General features: G+C 38.0%; 1 protein-coding gene across 6 annotated transcripts in view; it reads right to left on the reverse strand.

The window, feature by feature from the left end:
- The window catches only part of sds22 (protein phosphatase 1 regulatory subunit sds22), a 289,557-nt gene that overhangs the window by 195,456 nt on the left and 75,887 nt on the right, over window positions 1-18,214 (reverse strand). For all 6 annotated transcript variants that reach the window (XM_090383791.1, XM_090383788.1, XM_090383790.1 and 3 more), the window contains exon 4: window positions 11,037-11,095. In XM_090383791.1, the coding sequence (XP_090239917.1) occupies window positions 11,037-11,095 (59 nt within the window). The remainder of the gene's footprint in view (window positions 1-11,036; window positions 11,096-18,214) is intronic.

Here is an 18,214-nt window from a genome sequence, read left to right on the forward strand (position 1 = left end):
ATCTGAGCAAACATTGACATCAGAAGTTTTGGAACAGTAATCCGACCGAGGAAAAGAAAACTCGCATGTCATCCCATTTTGCATTCTTGTAATGCCAAACAATATGAGGTTGGAAATAGCCATGAGATAAAGGCTCCATTGAAGAAGAGACGATCACCAAGTTGTGATCTGAGGTGCCTAAAGGACCTCTCACTTCGACCATGTACTTAGAAGAGTTGTTTGTGCGAAACAGATCAAGTAGGTATTCTTGTAGGTAAATGAACAATCTGTGCAAGGTCATTAGTAATTGCAAAAGCCTCAGCATCTCAACCAGCTGGGTCGGTGTGACTAGAAAATGGAAGCCACCTGGAATTGTGAACATTTAAAATCACCAAGGAAAATTACCTCACTGTTAGGAAAGTTGAACTGGAGAAAGTCAAGTTGCAAAGAGCTCCAAGTGATTAGTGGAGTTGGGAGAATGGTAGAGACAATAGATGAATTTGACACAACGAGGTAGAGAGATTTTAAGCCAAAGAAGATCGAAAAAGAGAAGATCCCAAATTACCAAGTCTCTGACAGGGAATATCGGAACAGACATATGCACAAGTACCACCTTTGAGGCGAAAGGAATCATACAGCGAATAGTTTGGGCAACTGAGATGAGCAGTAGTTGAATCAACCGATAACAGAGACTGTCAGAAAAAGTACATGGGGTTTGGTAGACTGCAAGTGGAAATGAACATCGTTGAGATTAGAATTGAGACCACGCATATTTGTGAAATGAATTAGGAAGTGTTTGGGAGGTTTAGATCTTTTCGTCTCAAAGGTGGTACTTGTGCATATGTAGTGGGTGGGGCATGCTGTATGAAGTAATGAAATTTTGGGATATGGCATACACAGGGTAAGAATATACCCAGATCCTTGACATAACGTGGCCTCGACAAGGCCCCCCACCCCCACATACACACTAATCGAACTCCCTCCAGTCACTATCTGGCAGGGTAGAGGTAGCAAGATTATACACTAGCTGATCCGGAAGCCTCCTAGAGAGTTTTTTTTTTTTTTTTTTTGTTAGTTATTGGAGCATCGGCTTCTGTGGCCATAATGACCCTCCCAAGGTTTTTGAATTTTATTCTGATCCGAGCCCGAGGCGGGATTCAAACCCGCGATCTTTGGGTTGCCAAGCAGGCACTTTGCCCACCTGGCATTCCCGGTCGGCCCTAGACAGTTACCAATAGGTTCGGTCCAATGTACTAACTAGCAGCCGGCCTATGAACACCGTTTTAGAGTTGTACCCTCAAAATGTAAGGAAGATTGGATCAGGCAACGATGTTCATCATAACCTCAAAAGTCATCAATCATACTACACGATGGAAGAGATGGGGAAGGGTTGACCGGAACTTAGCTCTGGAGACTAAACATGGGTTCCACCACTTCAAGCCTCCAATAAGCCAAGTGGTGGTATTGCACCGATTGATGAGAGTCATCTACCACTTAGTACTGCCTTTTAACAGAGAGGGGCAGCATTTCTCCATGTGGTGTGGGTGCCACACCTCGACCCCTACTTGCGTTGGTTCACACCTGGGTGGTCACACACACAGTGTGTGTGCTTGTGCATGGAGGTTATACCCAGGATTACTAACAGTCCCACCATCGTAAAGGTGCAAGCAGAGGATTTGGCTGTCACAGACCGTCCGGACTTCGCCAAAATTGGGTCCACTTGACTTGAATGTCATCCAAATATCAGTTCCATCAGCGTTTTAGACTCTCATATAACAAGTACAGCTTATCTGGCATATTTGAGAGAATGTCTGTGACAACCTCAAGGACCAAATCGTTTAATAAGCATTATAAAGTGGTCACTGTGAAGAGGATAAACTAGTTTCAATCACAATATCAGTACCTCACAGAATACGCACATATGTGGGCGATGGAATATGCACAAGTTTCTTTGAGGAGGGTGAGATTGCCATCTACGGATTTAATTAGTTGGCCTCAACAATCCACATAGTCTTTTCCTCACAAAGTGTGATGGCATCTGTTAAGATTATACTCTATATAAAAAGGACAGGTTGTTATGTACATACTACAGCAATCTGGACAGCTATAACCTCTAGGGACATGTTGAGTGGCATGTTTGATGGGTATGTACAGGTTGATGACAACTACAACTCCAACATAAGCTGCACTTTGCTGGATTCAATCTTTTCTTAAGATAGTATATTTGTGCATCCTTGTGGCATTGATTGGTTTAAAATGTCTCCTGTAAACACAGACCTAATAGCACATATTGAGATATGAGATCACAAAAATCTGTGACACTGGTATGGAAAACTGAGGCAGTTCCAATCAATGAGTGTATCTATTGTTTACTTCTTATTGTGCCTTCAGATTATTTCTAAAGACCTGAAGGCTTGTGTTTTGTCTTGCTTTGTTTTGTGTTTTTTTGGGAACACTTGGTTTCTAGTATCCATGTTATCTTCAACATATATTTCAAGCATGCTATCATCTAATGGGGTTTCACTAACTATATTCATTTGCAGTGTAGAAAGTTTCTCAGTACCATATGAGAAACTTTCCACACTGCAAATGAGAGATGAGTAATTTTCTTGCATGATCTGAGAAAAGACAATTGGAGTTACTGTTAAGTATACGTTTCACCTGACTGCTATTTGCAGATGACTTGGGCATATAATGGATTTTTTTTAAGGAGTTTGTAAGGTACATCGTGTTTTTTCCTAGTAGGTGACATATTTTCTCATTTTTGTAGTGTAGGTATCCAGTTTTAATGGATATAGAGCATTATGGTGAGTTGAACGTTGATTAAGTTCAAAGTAGGAATGAGGTTACCATCTTGATTAGTAGAGATACTCCTAATCTCAACACCTTGATCTAATAGCTCATTTAGCATCTCATCTTCAGAAGCAACAAGGAGGTCCCAGCTTGAAATTATTCTTTTTGAAGGATTACGATGAAGCCTTCCAAAGCAGGTAACTTTCATTAGGTGTGCAGAGCATCTCGGATTAGCAGTCTCTATATCTCCTGACTTGACTTGTTTAACCACATTTGGTGATCCAGCAATGCTCTCCAGTTCTTTCTGGATTCCAAATGGCAAAAATAACATCAGGAAACTGCTATTTCACTTTTGCCATGAACTATCAAAAAAAAAAAAAAGTTTTTGCCAGTTATCTCATTTTGTCAGTTTTTTTAACATTTGGCTGTGAAGATTAGGGTCCTCATTTTTACATCTTATATGTCTGGATCTGACAACAATCAGTGGCTTTCTGGGGATGTAAGATCTTAGGGAGTTTTAAGGGAGCCAGTTTTTTCCATTTCACCCTATCCTAACCAGTTTACCAGCCCAGTTTTGAGAAAGAAAATAAAAAATGTGGATTTCTAAAGCTCTCTATAGATTAGTAAGTATATTTCTAATTTCTTACAGCTCAATTAGCTGTACGCTACATTTGTAAGTTATTGTTACTGGATATATCTGGAGTCCAAAGTGGGGCCTGTAATGGTTTTAACATCCACACAGTTTTGTCCACCTGGCCAAGTGAACACTAGCAGGATGAGGTACCATTCTAAATGTGTACTCTAATTAAAGTGATGTAATAAAACTATACTGCAGGAAAATTAATTTTCCAAGAAAATAGATTTTAGTGCAATGATGGTAAATTATATATTTTTCTAAAATAAAATATGAGAACTCAATACTGGTCTGGCATTGCACCCCAGGTCAGTTATAAAAACTTTGAATAATGATTCGTGAATTTCCAAACATATTCATGAATGTTGCAGAATGGCAAACAAAAAAAAATATTTGATAATTTTTACATTTCCTTGTTGTTGTTTGTTATTTGATTTTTAGGAGCATTAGCAACTAAGGCCATATTGCTCCGGGATATGCGGTGGTCATTCCCTGACCTTTCCGCATCCTCCGTATTTGGTGGTGACGGGCTCGAACCCCGGTCTAATCAAGAAGCTTGTGCTACGCACTGCTGCTGCTCCTTCCCACCTGGCTACGGAGGCACCTTACATTTCCATGGTCTCTTTAAACAACTGAGAAAAAACAATAACCACCAACCTTAACAAGATCTCTTCAGCTAATCATCCTTCCTCTCTTTCAACTCGTCTAAAATAAAATTTTTAAGCAAAGGAAACCAACTAAATAATAAATTTTTAAATTTTAAATTCCAAATCAATAATATTTTTATTCAATTTCTTTTTTATATTTATTTTTAATATCCAATTCATAAATTTGAATTTATTGAAGGGTTCGACTTTGTTTTTTTTTTTTTTTTTTTTTTGTTTTTTTAAGTATTCACAAATTATTTCATACATATGAAATATTTTATGTTGAAATTATATCATTTCCTCACCTTGAATTTGTAACCATTTAAAATTTGGAAAGCATTTAAGAGAAATTTTCCTTCAATGCATCATTTTGGTCATCTCATGCATGCATGTAACTCATGCAATTTTCAGAACACTTAATTTTTAGTTGCTGCTTATGGACCAATGGAAGTATGAGTCATTTAATGGTTCAAAAAATTCTGTTAAATTTTGGCGCTTTTTTTCTTCCTCAAGAAAAAATGCCTTTAGTATAACAGAAATTTTTAATACTCAGTAAATTGATAGTTTGCTATTAACTTAACCAAATTATGATAGCATCAATAACTTTTTAAGTTTCTTCTGTATGCTTTGTTTTATATGTTTATATATTTCTTTTAAAGAATAAAATTCTCAAAATTATGAACACAATGAACTAGTAATGAAAATAGCACCGCATCCATGATGGAGCCTGCAAGGCAGATTACCCCCCCCCCAACACAATGCAAATTGCCTGTCCATATCGAACTCTGCTTTTTAGCCAAGAGGAGAGAAAAATACAGGATAGCACAGTGGGAGCACTCAAAATTTGCACCACTAAAACTGCTTATAGACAGAAGAGAAGGAAGAGAAATAATGCTCAGCTGCCATAATTATCTTCTTAGCATCTGCTATGTACTAAGTGGTTTTGTCAGTACTACAAATGTGAATGCCTTTTATAGTCATATTTCATATAACTAGTTAAAGGCAGAAAAATGAATTCCTACAACTGGAAACAACAGAAACTGATATATAAACAATTACGTTTAAAATTTTGGAAAAGCAGGACAAATCCCCTTGGTTGCCTTATAGGCTGAAAATATGTAATTATTATGATGTAATAATTATATATTTATTACATCATAATAATGGTAACTGCTTGAGGATAAAACAATCTCCCAGGGTATAAGGTATATAACATATAAAATAATCCAGTGTCATTGTACTTCCAGTACCCTCAAAGAAAGAATAGAGGTTGGATCAAGGGCAATAAACTACATATGAGGTCAGTAACTGTTAATAAAGCCATGATCAAAATGCCACTGTATATATTTCACTCCCATGCCTTTAATTGTGTAACATTTACACAAGTGAGCCTAGTTATGTTTCCTACAGCTCATCTTCAGACTGATTCTCACCATTTCCCACTGCAATAGGGGTGGGTGGAAGCCATTTAAAAGGATTAGGAAGGATTATAAAGCCACAGAGAAGAGATCTGCATGGGCTCGGGCCTGGCCCCTCTGTCTAACCCAGCCCTCGAAGCCAGGTCTAGACAGGTCATATAAACGAGGTTTGGGGTCATGTTGGGTACAAATAATTGTTATTCCAAACATTTCGGACTTTTTTGGGTTATTTCTCACATATATATATATTATTTATTTATTTTTTTATGTATTTAAATTCTTAAGTGCACAAAAAGTAATGCCTCCTAATTTTTTGCTTTCAAATGTGGTGCCACAGATCATTTTGAGTGTCACCAGAGGTCTCTAGTTTCACCATACTGAGTGGCGCTGTGATGAGTCTCATGAGTGCAGCACATGGATAGTTCAAAAGGGTGGATGTTACAGATATACGTATCAAACACAGAGTGGGGACTGAATTTCTTACCAAGGAAAGGAAGAAGTGATGCCTATCAAAATCCATATGCGTATCAAAAATGTTTATGGTGAGACATTGGGTAAGCCACTTTAAGAGTGGGGAAAGTGGCATTGTTGACAATGTGTGAAACCAGTAACATCAGTGACAACAGACAACAAGAGCTGGATTGATGTGCTGATCAAAGAGGACTGCCGCATCATAACACAACACACGAATTGTGCAATGTAGTAGATATAAGGAAACCTGCTCTGATAACCATCATAAAGGAACTAGGCTACCAACAAGGTTTGCCACCGGAGGGTCCCAAAAATGCTGACACATGAGCACAAAGAAGTGCGGAAAGTCATCTATGAGGAACTTCTCCACCACTATGAAAGTGAAGGAGAGGTTTTTCTTTCACACATAGTCACAGGTGACAAAACCTGAGTCCACCATTATGATTCTGAAATGAAGAGATGGTTGATGGAGTAGCATCATCAAAATTCACAGTACAAGAAGCAGGTCAAAAGACAGCTTTCTGTCAGTTTAAGTCATGGAGACAGCATTTTGGGACAAAGATGGGGTCTTACTTGAGGATGTCTTGGAGCATGGCACAACAATCAACTCAGATCAATATGAGGAAATGTTGAAAAAGTTGAAAGCCTGCATCTGTAGAGCTTGACCGGACAAAAACCTTAATGAGGTTCTTCTCTTCTTCATCACAATGCACAACCCCACACCAGTCTGTGGACGTTGGAGACCATTTCAAAACTGGGGTGCACTGTTCTTCCTCACCTCTCTCATAGCCTGGATCTTGGATCTTCCAACTATCACCTCTTCAGCCTGCTGAAGGATGCATTCCATGGAACCCATTTTGTGGATGACAACTAGCTAAAGAAGTATTCATGAAGCCCTCCGGAGCAAAGGTAAAGATTTTTACAGGATTGGAATACAGCACCTGACTCAGAGATGGCAGAAATGCATAAAAAATGGTGACTTTGTGGAAAAATATCTGTGTTTATTGATTGAGGATTAATTGATGTAAAAGGCCTAGTTGTAGGAATTAAATTTTCTGAGGAAAAAATAAGAGGCATTACTTTCGTACCGCTCCTCATATTTGTCTATTGACACTTTTAATTGACCAAAAAGGCACACTTTGCCAATGTCTCCAAAATTCACCAAAATTTGTACTCTTTTATGGAAATTTCCATAAAAGAAATGATCACCAGCAGTGCAAGCTCCGAAAGAAATTTTAGATGCAGCCAGATTAGCAGTGCAAGAGTGTCAAACCAATTTAAGTACCAACAGCGTTGACTATTTTATTTCTGTACAACAATTTGCAATAAAAAGCGTGTGAAGAGAAGGTGACTGGTAGAGGTGGATATCGATATTTGTTTTGGAATTATATTAAATATGGTAAATTGAAAATTTATTACATTTTCTTTTTATAATTAATATTGATAATTATTATTGTTATATGATTATTAATATTGAATTCTGAATCTGAAAGTTTATTTTTTTTATTATTATTAAACTTCAGAAACTAATGCTAGTAATTTTATTTATAATAAAAGTTTCACTCAGGCTGGGATAAAAATCAGTTTGGGTGGGTCGGGTATGGGCAATGAATTTGAAAAACAATTCGGGGTGGGCTCGGGTCAGGTCAGCTAGGTAAATTGGTTTTTTTTTTTTTTTTTTTTAAGGGAAATTTATGAAATTACCAAAAGGCGGGACAGTAGACATTTTGGTGGCAATATGGAGGTAAAAAAATAAATAAATAAAATAAATAAATAAACAGAGCCATAGGAGCTGTGCTGAAAAGCATTAGAAAAAAAAAAAAAAAAAAAAGGCCTGCTGCATGTGTTCAGATGCGACAGAACAATATTCCAAGAAAGATATTACATATAAAGGCTACTATTTCAAAAGCTAGTGTGCCTAAGAACACTCCAGCCAGTTCAGATTCCAAATAACAAGTATGGTCTCAGAACTTTTCATAGATTACAAAATTAAAATATAAATAATATTAAAAAAAAAAAAAGGTACTACTTTAATGATCATAATACAGGGTGTATAAGAATTATATTGAAGGTCTAATCTTATAGAAAAACTTTTAAATTTTCAATGAGTATCGGTATATGGACATACACATCATGATAGAACACATTACAGATAGCCCCAAAGTTAGTGTGTGGTGCAGCCTGTTTCATGATCTTGTGATTAGTCCCTTTTTCTTCGTCAAATCAACGGCCAATTCTAACTTCTACCTAGACACACTGGAAAACTTTTTTTTTTTTATCCACAGCAAGAAGAACTACAACCTGATTTATTCTTCCAGCAAGTTGGCACCCTGCCACACTGGGGCTTGATTGTGTGCGAGTCTCTCAACAGAAATTCCTGAACCGATGGATTGGGCGTGGTGGTCCCATACCTTGGCCACCTAAATCACCAGATATCATACCCTGTGATTTCTTTCTATGGGGGTATGTTAAAGACCATGTGTACTGGTGGTGACTAACATTAAAGATTTGAAGAATTGCAGCTGAAATTGAAAATGTTGAGCAAACATGCTGCAGCGTACATGGCAGGAATTGGAATATCACTTGGATATTTTGTGCCTGACTAACGGTGCCCACATTGAGTGTTTGTGACTTTCAGAAAAAAAAAACTTTGAAATTTTCTTTCTTAGATTTTGCCTGAACAGCAATTCTAAGTCTTTCTATAAAGTTGTTATTCAAAGTAAAGTTGTAAGCATAATTCTCATACACCCTGTACAATAAAACCCTCAAATGAATGGCCCATATGGTGGAAGGCCTGTTCATCAAATCTGACTCTGTTAAGTTCAAAAGAAATACATGTAGTTGCCAAAATTGCTAGAATGTTACAATATGCCATTATGACAAAGAAAAATGAAGATAAAGTTTCAAATTGCAATGGAAACTACAGAAAAGCAATGTAATGGAAACCTTGTTGGCGATACTGAGTAAATTGCAGTACTGTACACCAATTTCCCATGACAGCAAAATTTCTCTTCTCATTCACTAGATTTCACTCTAAACTGGACCCTCTGCATTATATGAATTTAGTTTGTTTATAGTTTCTTCATAAACAGAAGGAACTGTAAATATAAATTAGGCACAATACTTTCAAGTTACTCCAATATAACTTAAAATAAATGCCGACCCCATATAACGTGGGAAAAGGTGAAGACAAAGAAGAAGACTTTCAAGTTACTCCAATGATCATAAAAGAGAAGAAAAATGCTTCATACAATATTTTGGTTTCCATAACGATTTTCATTCCGATATGAAACAAAACCAAGGCCAGCTCTCATCAATATATCTACAAGTTACATTTGTTTTAGTAGGATAATATTTTAACTGATAGTAAATACCATCAGGCAGGAGCAGTTATGTCATCAGGTCCTATACAGACAACAAGGCTGGTATGTTGGATGCTGTCCATTACTTTTGGAGTCCATTAAATTATTATTATTATTAGCTATATGGTGCAAGGAAGCCTGAGGCTTATGCTGCATCAGCCAAAAAAAAAAAAAAAAAAAAAAAATTCCTGAGTTACTCTGAGAGAGAAAGAGAGAGAAGGGAATCACCAAGAAAGAGAAGAATGGTGATATGCAGCTCAGGGCCCCGGGTGTGCCAAGCCCATACTCACCAGATGTGAGCCCCAGAGTTAATGGATGATTTACTATATGTGACGTTAAATTAAAAGCACTGAACTGACTAGAAGATGGGGGGGTGGAAATCAGAACACAATCAGAAATACTGAATACTATCCACATTATTAGCATTTTAAATTCTGTAGCTTTCTTATCCACATGTAAATACTGTGTTAATATGTTATTTCATACAATGATAACTTTCAATCAGATAGCTGGCCTCAGGTGGAGGGTGTACAGTTTCATCATGAATTATTTCAACTTCAATGATGCAAATTGCAGAGTCCGGAGGCTAGGCACCTGCAGGGAGATCATATTGAGGTTGTTGTTGTTTGATTTTTAGGAGCATTAGCAACTAAGGCCATATTGCTCCGGGGATATGCGGTGGTCATTCCTTGACCTTCCCGTATTTGGAAGGTCACGGGCTCAAACCCCGGTCTAATCAAGAAGCGTGTGCTATGCACTGCTGCTCCTGCCTACCCAGCTACGGAGGCCCCTTCAGAATGAGGTATCTAAGCCCTTGAATGGATTGAGTAAGCTAACTGTTGATGGCATTCTTCCTCTTTCTGAAATTACACACACACACAAGGGAGCATAAATTGGAGTGTTGAAAATTGGAGCAAATTTCCATATGTTGTTGTGGAAGTGGGTGGTTTGAATAAATTTAAGGAAGAACTAGACAAATTCTTGAATAGTATGGATAGGTAGATGAAGTGTGCAAAGTGAGTTTGGGGTCAAATGACACCAGGGACCCCCCCCACCTCCATCTCCACATAGTTTACATTGTCATTGTTGTTTGTTTTTTAGGAGCATTAGCAACTACGGCCATATTGCTCCAGGATACGCGGTGGTCATTCCCTGACCTTTCCGCATCCTCCGTAGTTGGTGGCGACTGGCTTGAACCCTAGTCAAATCAAGAAGTGTGTGCTACGCACTACTGCTCCTTCCCACCTGGCTACGGAGGCGCCAGTTTCCATTGTCATGTGATACAGTACGCTGTAAAGGCCAGAGATTTAAAAATGTGGATCTTGTGGTGTGTAATGTCGTATACCATTGTTCTTCTGGCTTGTTAGGCACTGAGCCCATGATCGGGCTCAACATTGAAGTGTGCAGTGGGCTTTTTTTTTTTTTTTTGGCTGATACTTTATAAGTTTGCTTTCTTGCATCATTTACCATTACTAATACTAACTAATTCAGCCAGTAGCATACAAATCTCCCTGGGAACATTGGCATAAAACGGTTACATTTGTTTTAGTAGGATAATTTTGTTCATACAAACACACACACGTTTGTATGAACAAAATACAATGATGCGATATATGGCCAAAATATTTTGGTGCACCCTAAAACCAATAACAACAACAGCCAATGCTGGCAGGATAAACAAGCAGATAAATAAAACTGAAACCTCTTACAATATACAACTACAAGTACTTACAACTGCTTCTGGGTCTAAAATTAATGCAACCTCTTCTTCATCGCTGCTCTTCTCTAAACCTTGAAAAAATTAATTTTTTACAAGTTCAATATAACTTAAAATAAAAGTTAAAAGAAAATATTAATGAATAAGTGTACCTAAAAGCAATAAATAAATCAAGCTTCCCTAGAGCATATATTTGTGGGATGCCAATTTGCACATATAACATGCTGAATCCATTGCTGAGGACAAAAATTCTAATTTTTTTTTTTTTAAAATTTTTTTTTTTTTATGAAAACCCCAAACACGAAAGATATCAAAACCTATAGTACTTAATACCGTGCATGGATTGAAGGAGAAGTATGGCAGGGGGATGTCGGAAACTTTGCTCTAGAGACGAAACATGGGTTTCATCACTTCAAGCCTCCAATAAGCAAAGTGGCGGTGTTGCACCGGTTGATGAGAGTCATCTACCACCTATGTTGACAAGTATTTTCCATCAGGAAAAAATATGTGGACCAGATCTTTGGAGACACTGATTCCAAATCTGTTTTCAGTTTTCATCTGGCACATTTAAATTTTGTGATGCAAATAATTACATGGATATGATGACACTGAATACCACACACACACACACACCTATCCAGCCAACCTACATGGATTATTTATTCATTCATATTTATGTAACTGTTTGAATATATCTATATTGTTGCTATTTCATAATTTAATTAATTGATTATAAACTGTTTCAGGTAAGATCCAGTGATTTACTGAAACACATCCAGTAATGCCTCAAAGGTGTAAAAAATCACTGCAACAAATTCTGCTGTGTGTTGCTCTATCCTATTTAAATTACAAGAGTGTATAATCACAACAGATAATCAAAAAATACCAAATATATTTTGGCTGTCCTCATTAGTTGGTCCTCGAGGTTATCACAAACATTCTCTCAGTATGCCAGACAAGCTGTGCTTGATACCTGGGAGTCTAAAACGCTGATGGAACTGATATTCGGGTGACACTCAAATTAAGTAGACCAAATTTCGGCGAAGTCCGGACAGTGTAACAGCCAAATCCTCTGCTTGCACCTTCACAATGGTGAGACTGTTAGTAATCCTGGATATAACCCCCCATGCGCAAACACACTGTGAGTGACCACCCAGGTATGAACCGACGTAAGCAGAGGTAGAGGTGTGGCGCCCACACCACATGGAGGAATGTCACCCCTCTGTGTTACCAGGCAATACTAGGTGGTAGATGACTCAACAACCGGTGCAATACCACCACTTTGCTTATTCGAGGCTAGGCTTGAAGTGGTGGAACCCATGTTTAGTCTCCAGAGCTAAGTTCCGGTCAACCCTTCCCAATCTCGTCATCATGCAGTATGACTGATGTCTTTTAAGGTTATGATGAACACCACGGCAAGATCCAAACTTCCTTACATCTCAAGGGTACAGCTCTAAAACAGTGTTCGCAGGCTGGCCACTATGGTGCCACCGTAGCCAGGTGAGCGGGAGCAGCACTGCGTGGCACACACTTCTTCATTAGACTGGGATTCAAGACCGTGACCACCAAATACGGAGGAAAATGCGGTCAGAGAATGACCACTGCATATCCCCAGAGCAATATGGCCTTAGTTGCTAATGCGCCTAAAAACCAAATAACAACAACAACCGGCCACTAGTTCGAACCTATTGGTAACTCTCTAGGAGGCTTCCGGATCAGCTAGTGTATAATGTTGCTAAATCTACTCTGCCAGATGGCGATTGGGGTGAGGGGGAGCATTGTTGAGTCCATGTTAGGTCAAGCATCTGGGTATATTCCTATTATGTTTGATAATAGAGAGCTATTAAGTGCTTGATAATTCCTACATTCTATTATATTATGAAAAAACAGGGATTACCTTTATTCTAGATATAGGAAGCTTCTTTTCCAACCAACCCTCCTAGTCCAACATGCTAATAATTCTTTGGGAAGGTGATATCAATTTTACAAAACATGTGAGACATCTTTCCCACTGTCAGAACTGTAGTGTTCAGACCCCTCGGTCTTAACATTGAGCGTTCAAGACTGCTGTCTTCAAACACCATACCTCTGGCAGCAAGGAAACCATTACGTGGATTGACATGAAATTAAATTTTGAAGGTCTAATCCGCTTAATAAATATGAACCGATTATTTTCTTCGGTCCTGTAGCTGGACATTAGAGTTAAATTTAGGGGTCTCAAATGTTTAATGGATATGGGCGATTATTCTCTTTTTATTTAATTTTATGTCAATCCACGTAATGGTTTCCTTGTTGCCAGAGGTATGGTGTTTGAAGACAGAAGTCTTGAGCGCTCAATGTTGAGACCGAGGGGTCTGAACACTACGGTTCTGACAGTGGGGAAGATGTCCCGCATGTTTTGTAAAATTGATATCGCCTTCCCAAAGAATTATTAGCTTGTTGGACTAGGAAAGTTGGTTGGAAAAGAAGTTTCCTATATCTAAAATAAAGGTAATCCCTGTTGTTTCATAACATAATTCTTACTATGTGTACACCATATCCTAAAATTTCATTAAATCATACAGCACACCCCTCCCCCTTAATTTTTCTTACTATTGAACAAACTATGAAGTGTATTCAATAGTAAGAAAAATTTAAAGATTAATAGAGCAAGCTTATCTGCGAAAGGATCTAAACCTCCCAAACACTTCCTAGTTCGTTTCATAAATATATGTGGTCTCAATTCTAATCTCAATGATGTCCATTTCCACTTACAGTCTGCCAAACCACATGTACTTTTTCTGGCAGAATCTCAGTTAATTCAACCACTGCTCATCTCAGTTGCCCAAATTATTTGCCGTATTATTCTTTTGCCTCAAAGGTGGTACACTTGTGCACATATCTGTTCTGATATTCCCTGTCAGAGACCTGGTAATTTGGAATCTCTTCTTTTTGATCTTTTCTCACTTAAAATCTCTCTACCTCATTCTATCTGTTGTCTCTACCATTCTCCCAACTCCACTAATCACTTGGAGCTCTTTGGTTTCTCTCTTTGCAACCTGACTTTCACCAGTCCAACTTTCCGAACAGTGAGATAATTTTTCTTGGTGATTTTAATGTTCACATCTCCAGTTGGCGCTGGCTTCCATTCTCTAGTCGCACAGATCCAGCTGGTCGAGATGCTGAGGCTTTTGCAATTACTAATGACCTCACACCAATTGTTTACCTACCAGAATACCGGACAATCCTCACCATACAGCCAACACACATGATCTTTTTCTCACAAACAACCCTTCTAAGTATATGGTTGAAGTGAGTGGTCCTTTAGGCACCTCACATCACAACTTGGTGACTGTCTCTTTTCCAATGGAGCCTTTATCTCATGGCTATTCCCAACCTCGTGTTGTTTGGCATTACAAGAATGCAAAATCGAATAACCTGCAAGATTTCTTTTCATTGGTCGGACTACTGTTTCAAAACTTCTGATGTCAACGTTTGCTCAGATCGCGTCAGTGAAATTATTCTTGTAGGAATGGAATCCTTTATCCCACGTACCACTTTAAAATCTCGTCCTTTATCTAAACCTTGGTTTTCCAATAAATGTGCTAAGGCTGTTCAGGAGAAGAATGTTGCATATCGTAATTGGCTTGTTTCCAATTCTTCAATTTCATTTTCTGCCTACACCAAAGCTCGCAACAATTGTAAAGCAGTTATTAATCAGCCCAAACTAGATTTTGAACAGGCTAAGAGTAGAAAACTTGCTTCTTGCCCTAATGGTAGCCGAACATTCTGGTCTCTTTCCAAAATTATTGGCCCAACTTTTGCCCATCTCTGCTCCCACATCTCTAAAACCAGATGGTTCTGTTGTCACTTCAGGCAAGGATAAAGCTGACCTGCTAGCATCCCATTTTCCTTCTAACTCATGTATTAATGGTCTTGGAAAAACACCTACCACCATTCCCAACACGCTCCATTCAATGCCTCATGTGGTCTTCCGTCAAAAGGATGTCAGAAGGATTTTAACGAATCTTGATGCTAAGAAAGCTCCAGGTCCCGATGGTATTTCTCTACTTCTTAACAAAACCTGTGCTCCTGAACTGACTCCTGTTCTTTCCCGGCTTTTTTTAACTTTCTTATTCCAAAGGTCTTTTTCCTTCTGCTTGAAATTTGCTCATATCTAGCCAGTTCCAAAAAAGGGTGACAAATCCCACGCATCCAATTATCGCCGCATTGCAATTACTTCTACTCTTTCTAAAGTAATGGAAAAATCAATTAACCACCAACACTTAAACTACCTAGAAACCTTCCGTCTGATCAACCATCGCCAGTATGGATTCCATCAGTGTCGATCCACTGGTGATATTCTGGCTTATTCAATGGAAAAGTTAGATGAAACATAAGCAGTTGCTCTTGACATCTCAAAGGCTTTCAATCATGTTTGGCATAAAGGTCTTCCAAACAAGCTTCCATCTTATGGTTTGCCAACTGTGTTTTGTAATTGGTTATCCAGTTTTCTCTCTGACTTCTCATTGAGGATGATGGTAGATGGCTCTGTGTATTCTAACTTCTCCACTAATTGTGGTGTTCCCCAAGGGTCAGTTCTTTCCCGCACACTTTTCCTCTTGTATGTTAATGACCTTCTTCCATTGACTGGAAATTCTATCCATAGTTTTGCAGATGATAGCACACTGCATTCCACTTTCCAGTTTGAGAAACCTTGCCCAATCAGCTTCAACTTCTCAAATAGCTACCAATTCCTTAAATGCCGATCTCCAGGTAATTCTCCAGTGGGGCAAAGACAACTTAGTTGATTTCAGTCATTCTAAAACTCAGTTCTGTCTTATATCTCCAAAAACGATTATATATCTCCAAATCTTATATCTCCAGATCTTATATCTACAAAAAGCTCCTATGATTATCTATGGCGACACTCCAATTTCTAGGCAATATAATATCTCTCTTTTGGGGATTACTCCGATATCTAATCTCTCTTGGCACAGCATATTACAAATTGCTTCCTCTGCATCTAAAAAATTTAGTTTTCTCTTTCGCTCTCGGCTTTACTTTTCTTCCAAACAGCTGTTCACTCTCTACAAATCACAAATCAGCCCTACCATGGAATATTGTTCCCACATCTGGGGCGGTGCACCCAAAACCTCTCTCAGGCTTCTAGATTCCATTCAGAAGAGGGCAGTTAGGTTAATTAATGATTCATTTGGGTCTCTTCACTCTCTGTCTCACAGAGTACTGTTTCTGCTACATGCCTTTTCTACAGATACTTCCATGGTCACTGTTCTTCTGAATTGGCTTCTATAATTCCCGATCTCTATTTTAAAACAGTTGGAACATGTACCGCCACCAGCCGACATTCATTTATTGTCCAACTTCAAACTCACAGATCCAACTTTTCATCTTCCTTCGTACGTATTTCCTGAAAATTACAGTCTATAGAAGTTCAAGTCTAATGTCAACAAATATCTTCTTTTGCCTTCTCAACCTCCAACCTAAGCACGGTACTAAGTACTAGAGTTTATAATAATACTTCTCGTGTTTGGGGTTTTCGAAAAAAAAAAAAAAAAAAAAAAGTTGAACAGAACAAGGCAGGCACCAAATGTTATTTGTTCAAATGGATTAAACGACTGATTGAACAAAGAGAAAAGATTGATTCCATTTCCATATCTATGATGTGGAAGGAGCCTGAAGCCCATGATAATGATGATTGATATTTTTATAATGCAAATGTAACTGGATTCTCAAAGAATAAGCACAATATTGTTTATCTGAACCTGGATTCAGCAATGAGACCAATACCTCATGATGACAGCATGCCAATTCCAGTACATTAACAGCATGGAAAATATTCTTTGGAAGACAAAATGAAATGCAATGAAAGTACATTTGGCAGAGACCTGAGAACATCCGCCAATCTGAGTACACACCTAATGAAGAGACATCAAGGTTGAATCTGTTTATCCAAGATGAGTTGAATGACCTCATTAGAGATTCAGCCTTCTCCAAAGATAAAGCTGAACTTTCCATCTCAATGCTGAAGTAGAAACACTTCGTTAAGAGGAGCATCCAAGGATCTCTTTTTTGAAAAAAGAAAAGTTTTGGCACTACCATTTACTATATTCTTTAAAGTAAATGTTAGTGCCATGATATCAATGGGAATTTTAAGGAATTGTCACAAGTGCACATTACATCTGAAAAGTGCCTCTTTATTGATCCCTCACAGTGAAGTATGAAAGCTGTTCTCTTGAATAATGGAAACATAAGGCCATCCATTCCGACTGCCCACATCTAAAGGAGACCATATCATGAAGACAGTATGTACTCAAAGAAATTCAATTCAGCACTCATCAATGGATTACCTGTTGTAACCTCAAGCTATGTCATTGGTATGTTAATGGCATGCCAAGAGGATTCACGAAATATTGTTGTTTCCTGTGGGACTGCTGTTATAATCAGACCATTACATCAGATGAGCTTCAAAGAAGTACATATCAGCCAGGAACAAGTAAGTTGTATGTTTAACTTAGTGATACATTCCATTAGTGGATCCAATGAAGATTTTCCTTCTACCTTTCCACATTAAACTCAGTCTAACAAAGTTTTGTGAAAGTGAAGGGCAATTCGAGGAATTCAAGAGAATTTCATTATTTCAGTGAGAAATTTCCAAAACTCAGTGCTATGAGAGTGAAAGAAAGAAAGAATCTTTATGGGCTCCAAATCAGAGAATTTCTTCAGGTGGAAGCTCTGAAATAAGCCTTAATATATATTAGAACTGAAAACTTGGTAGGCTTTCAATGGTTTGTGGAAACTTCTTAGGTAACCACAGGTTTCCCATATACAAAGATGGAGTTGAAAAACTGCCTAAAGCATTTAAAGAAATGGGATGTTGGCAACTGTAGCTGCATTTCTTGCATTCACATTTAGACTTCTTTCCCAAAAACTTTGGCACAGTGAGTGACAAGCAGGGGAACAATTCCATCAAGAAATTTAAGTGAACAGAAAATCACTACTAAGATTTCTCGTGAACGTATGTTGGCAAACTACTGCTGGACGTTGTACTGCAACATTCCAGAGAAAGTGTACCAAATGAAATCTCTGCACAACACTTTTAAATTATACAAATCATTTTTACAATGGTGTACTGAATCGTTTTAAAGTTAAAATATATTGGGTTTAAACTATAAAGTGATAAAAAAAATGTA

Source organism: Mastigoproctus giganteus, chromosome 10, assembly GCF_048544385.1.
Source record: "Mastigoproctus giganteus isolate SK-2022 chromosome 10, ASM4854438v1, whole genome shotgun sequence".
NCBI classification, from domain to species: Eukaryota; Metazoa; Arthropoda; class Arachnida; order Uropygi; family Thelyphonidae; genus Mastigoproctus; species Mastigoproctus giganteus.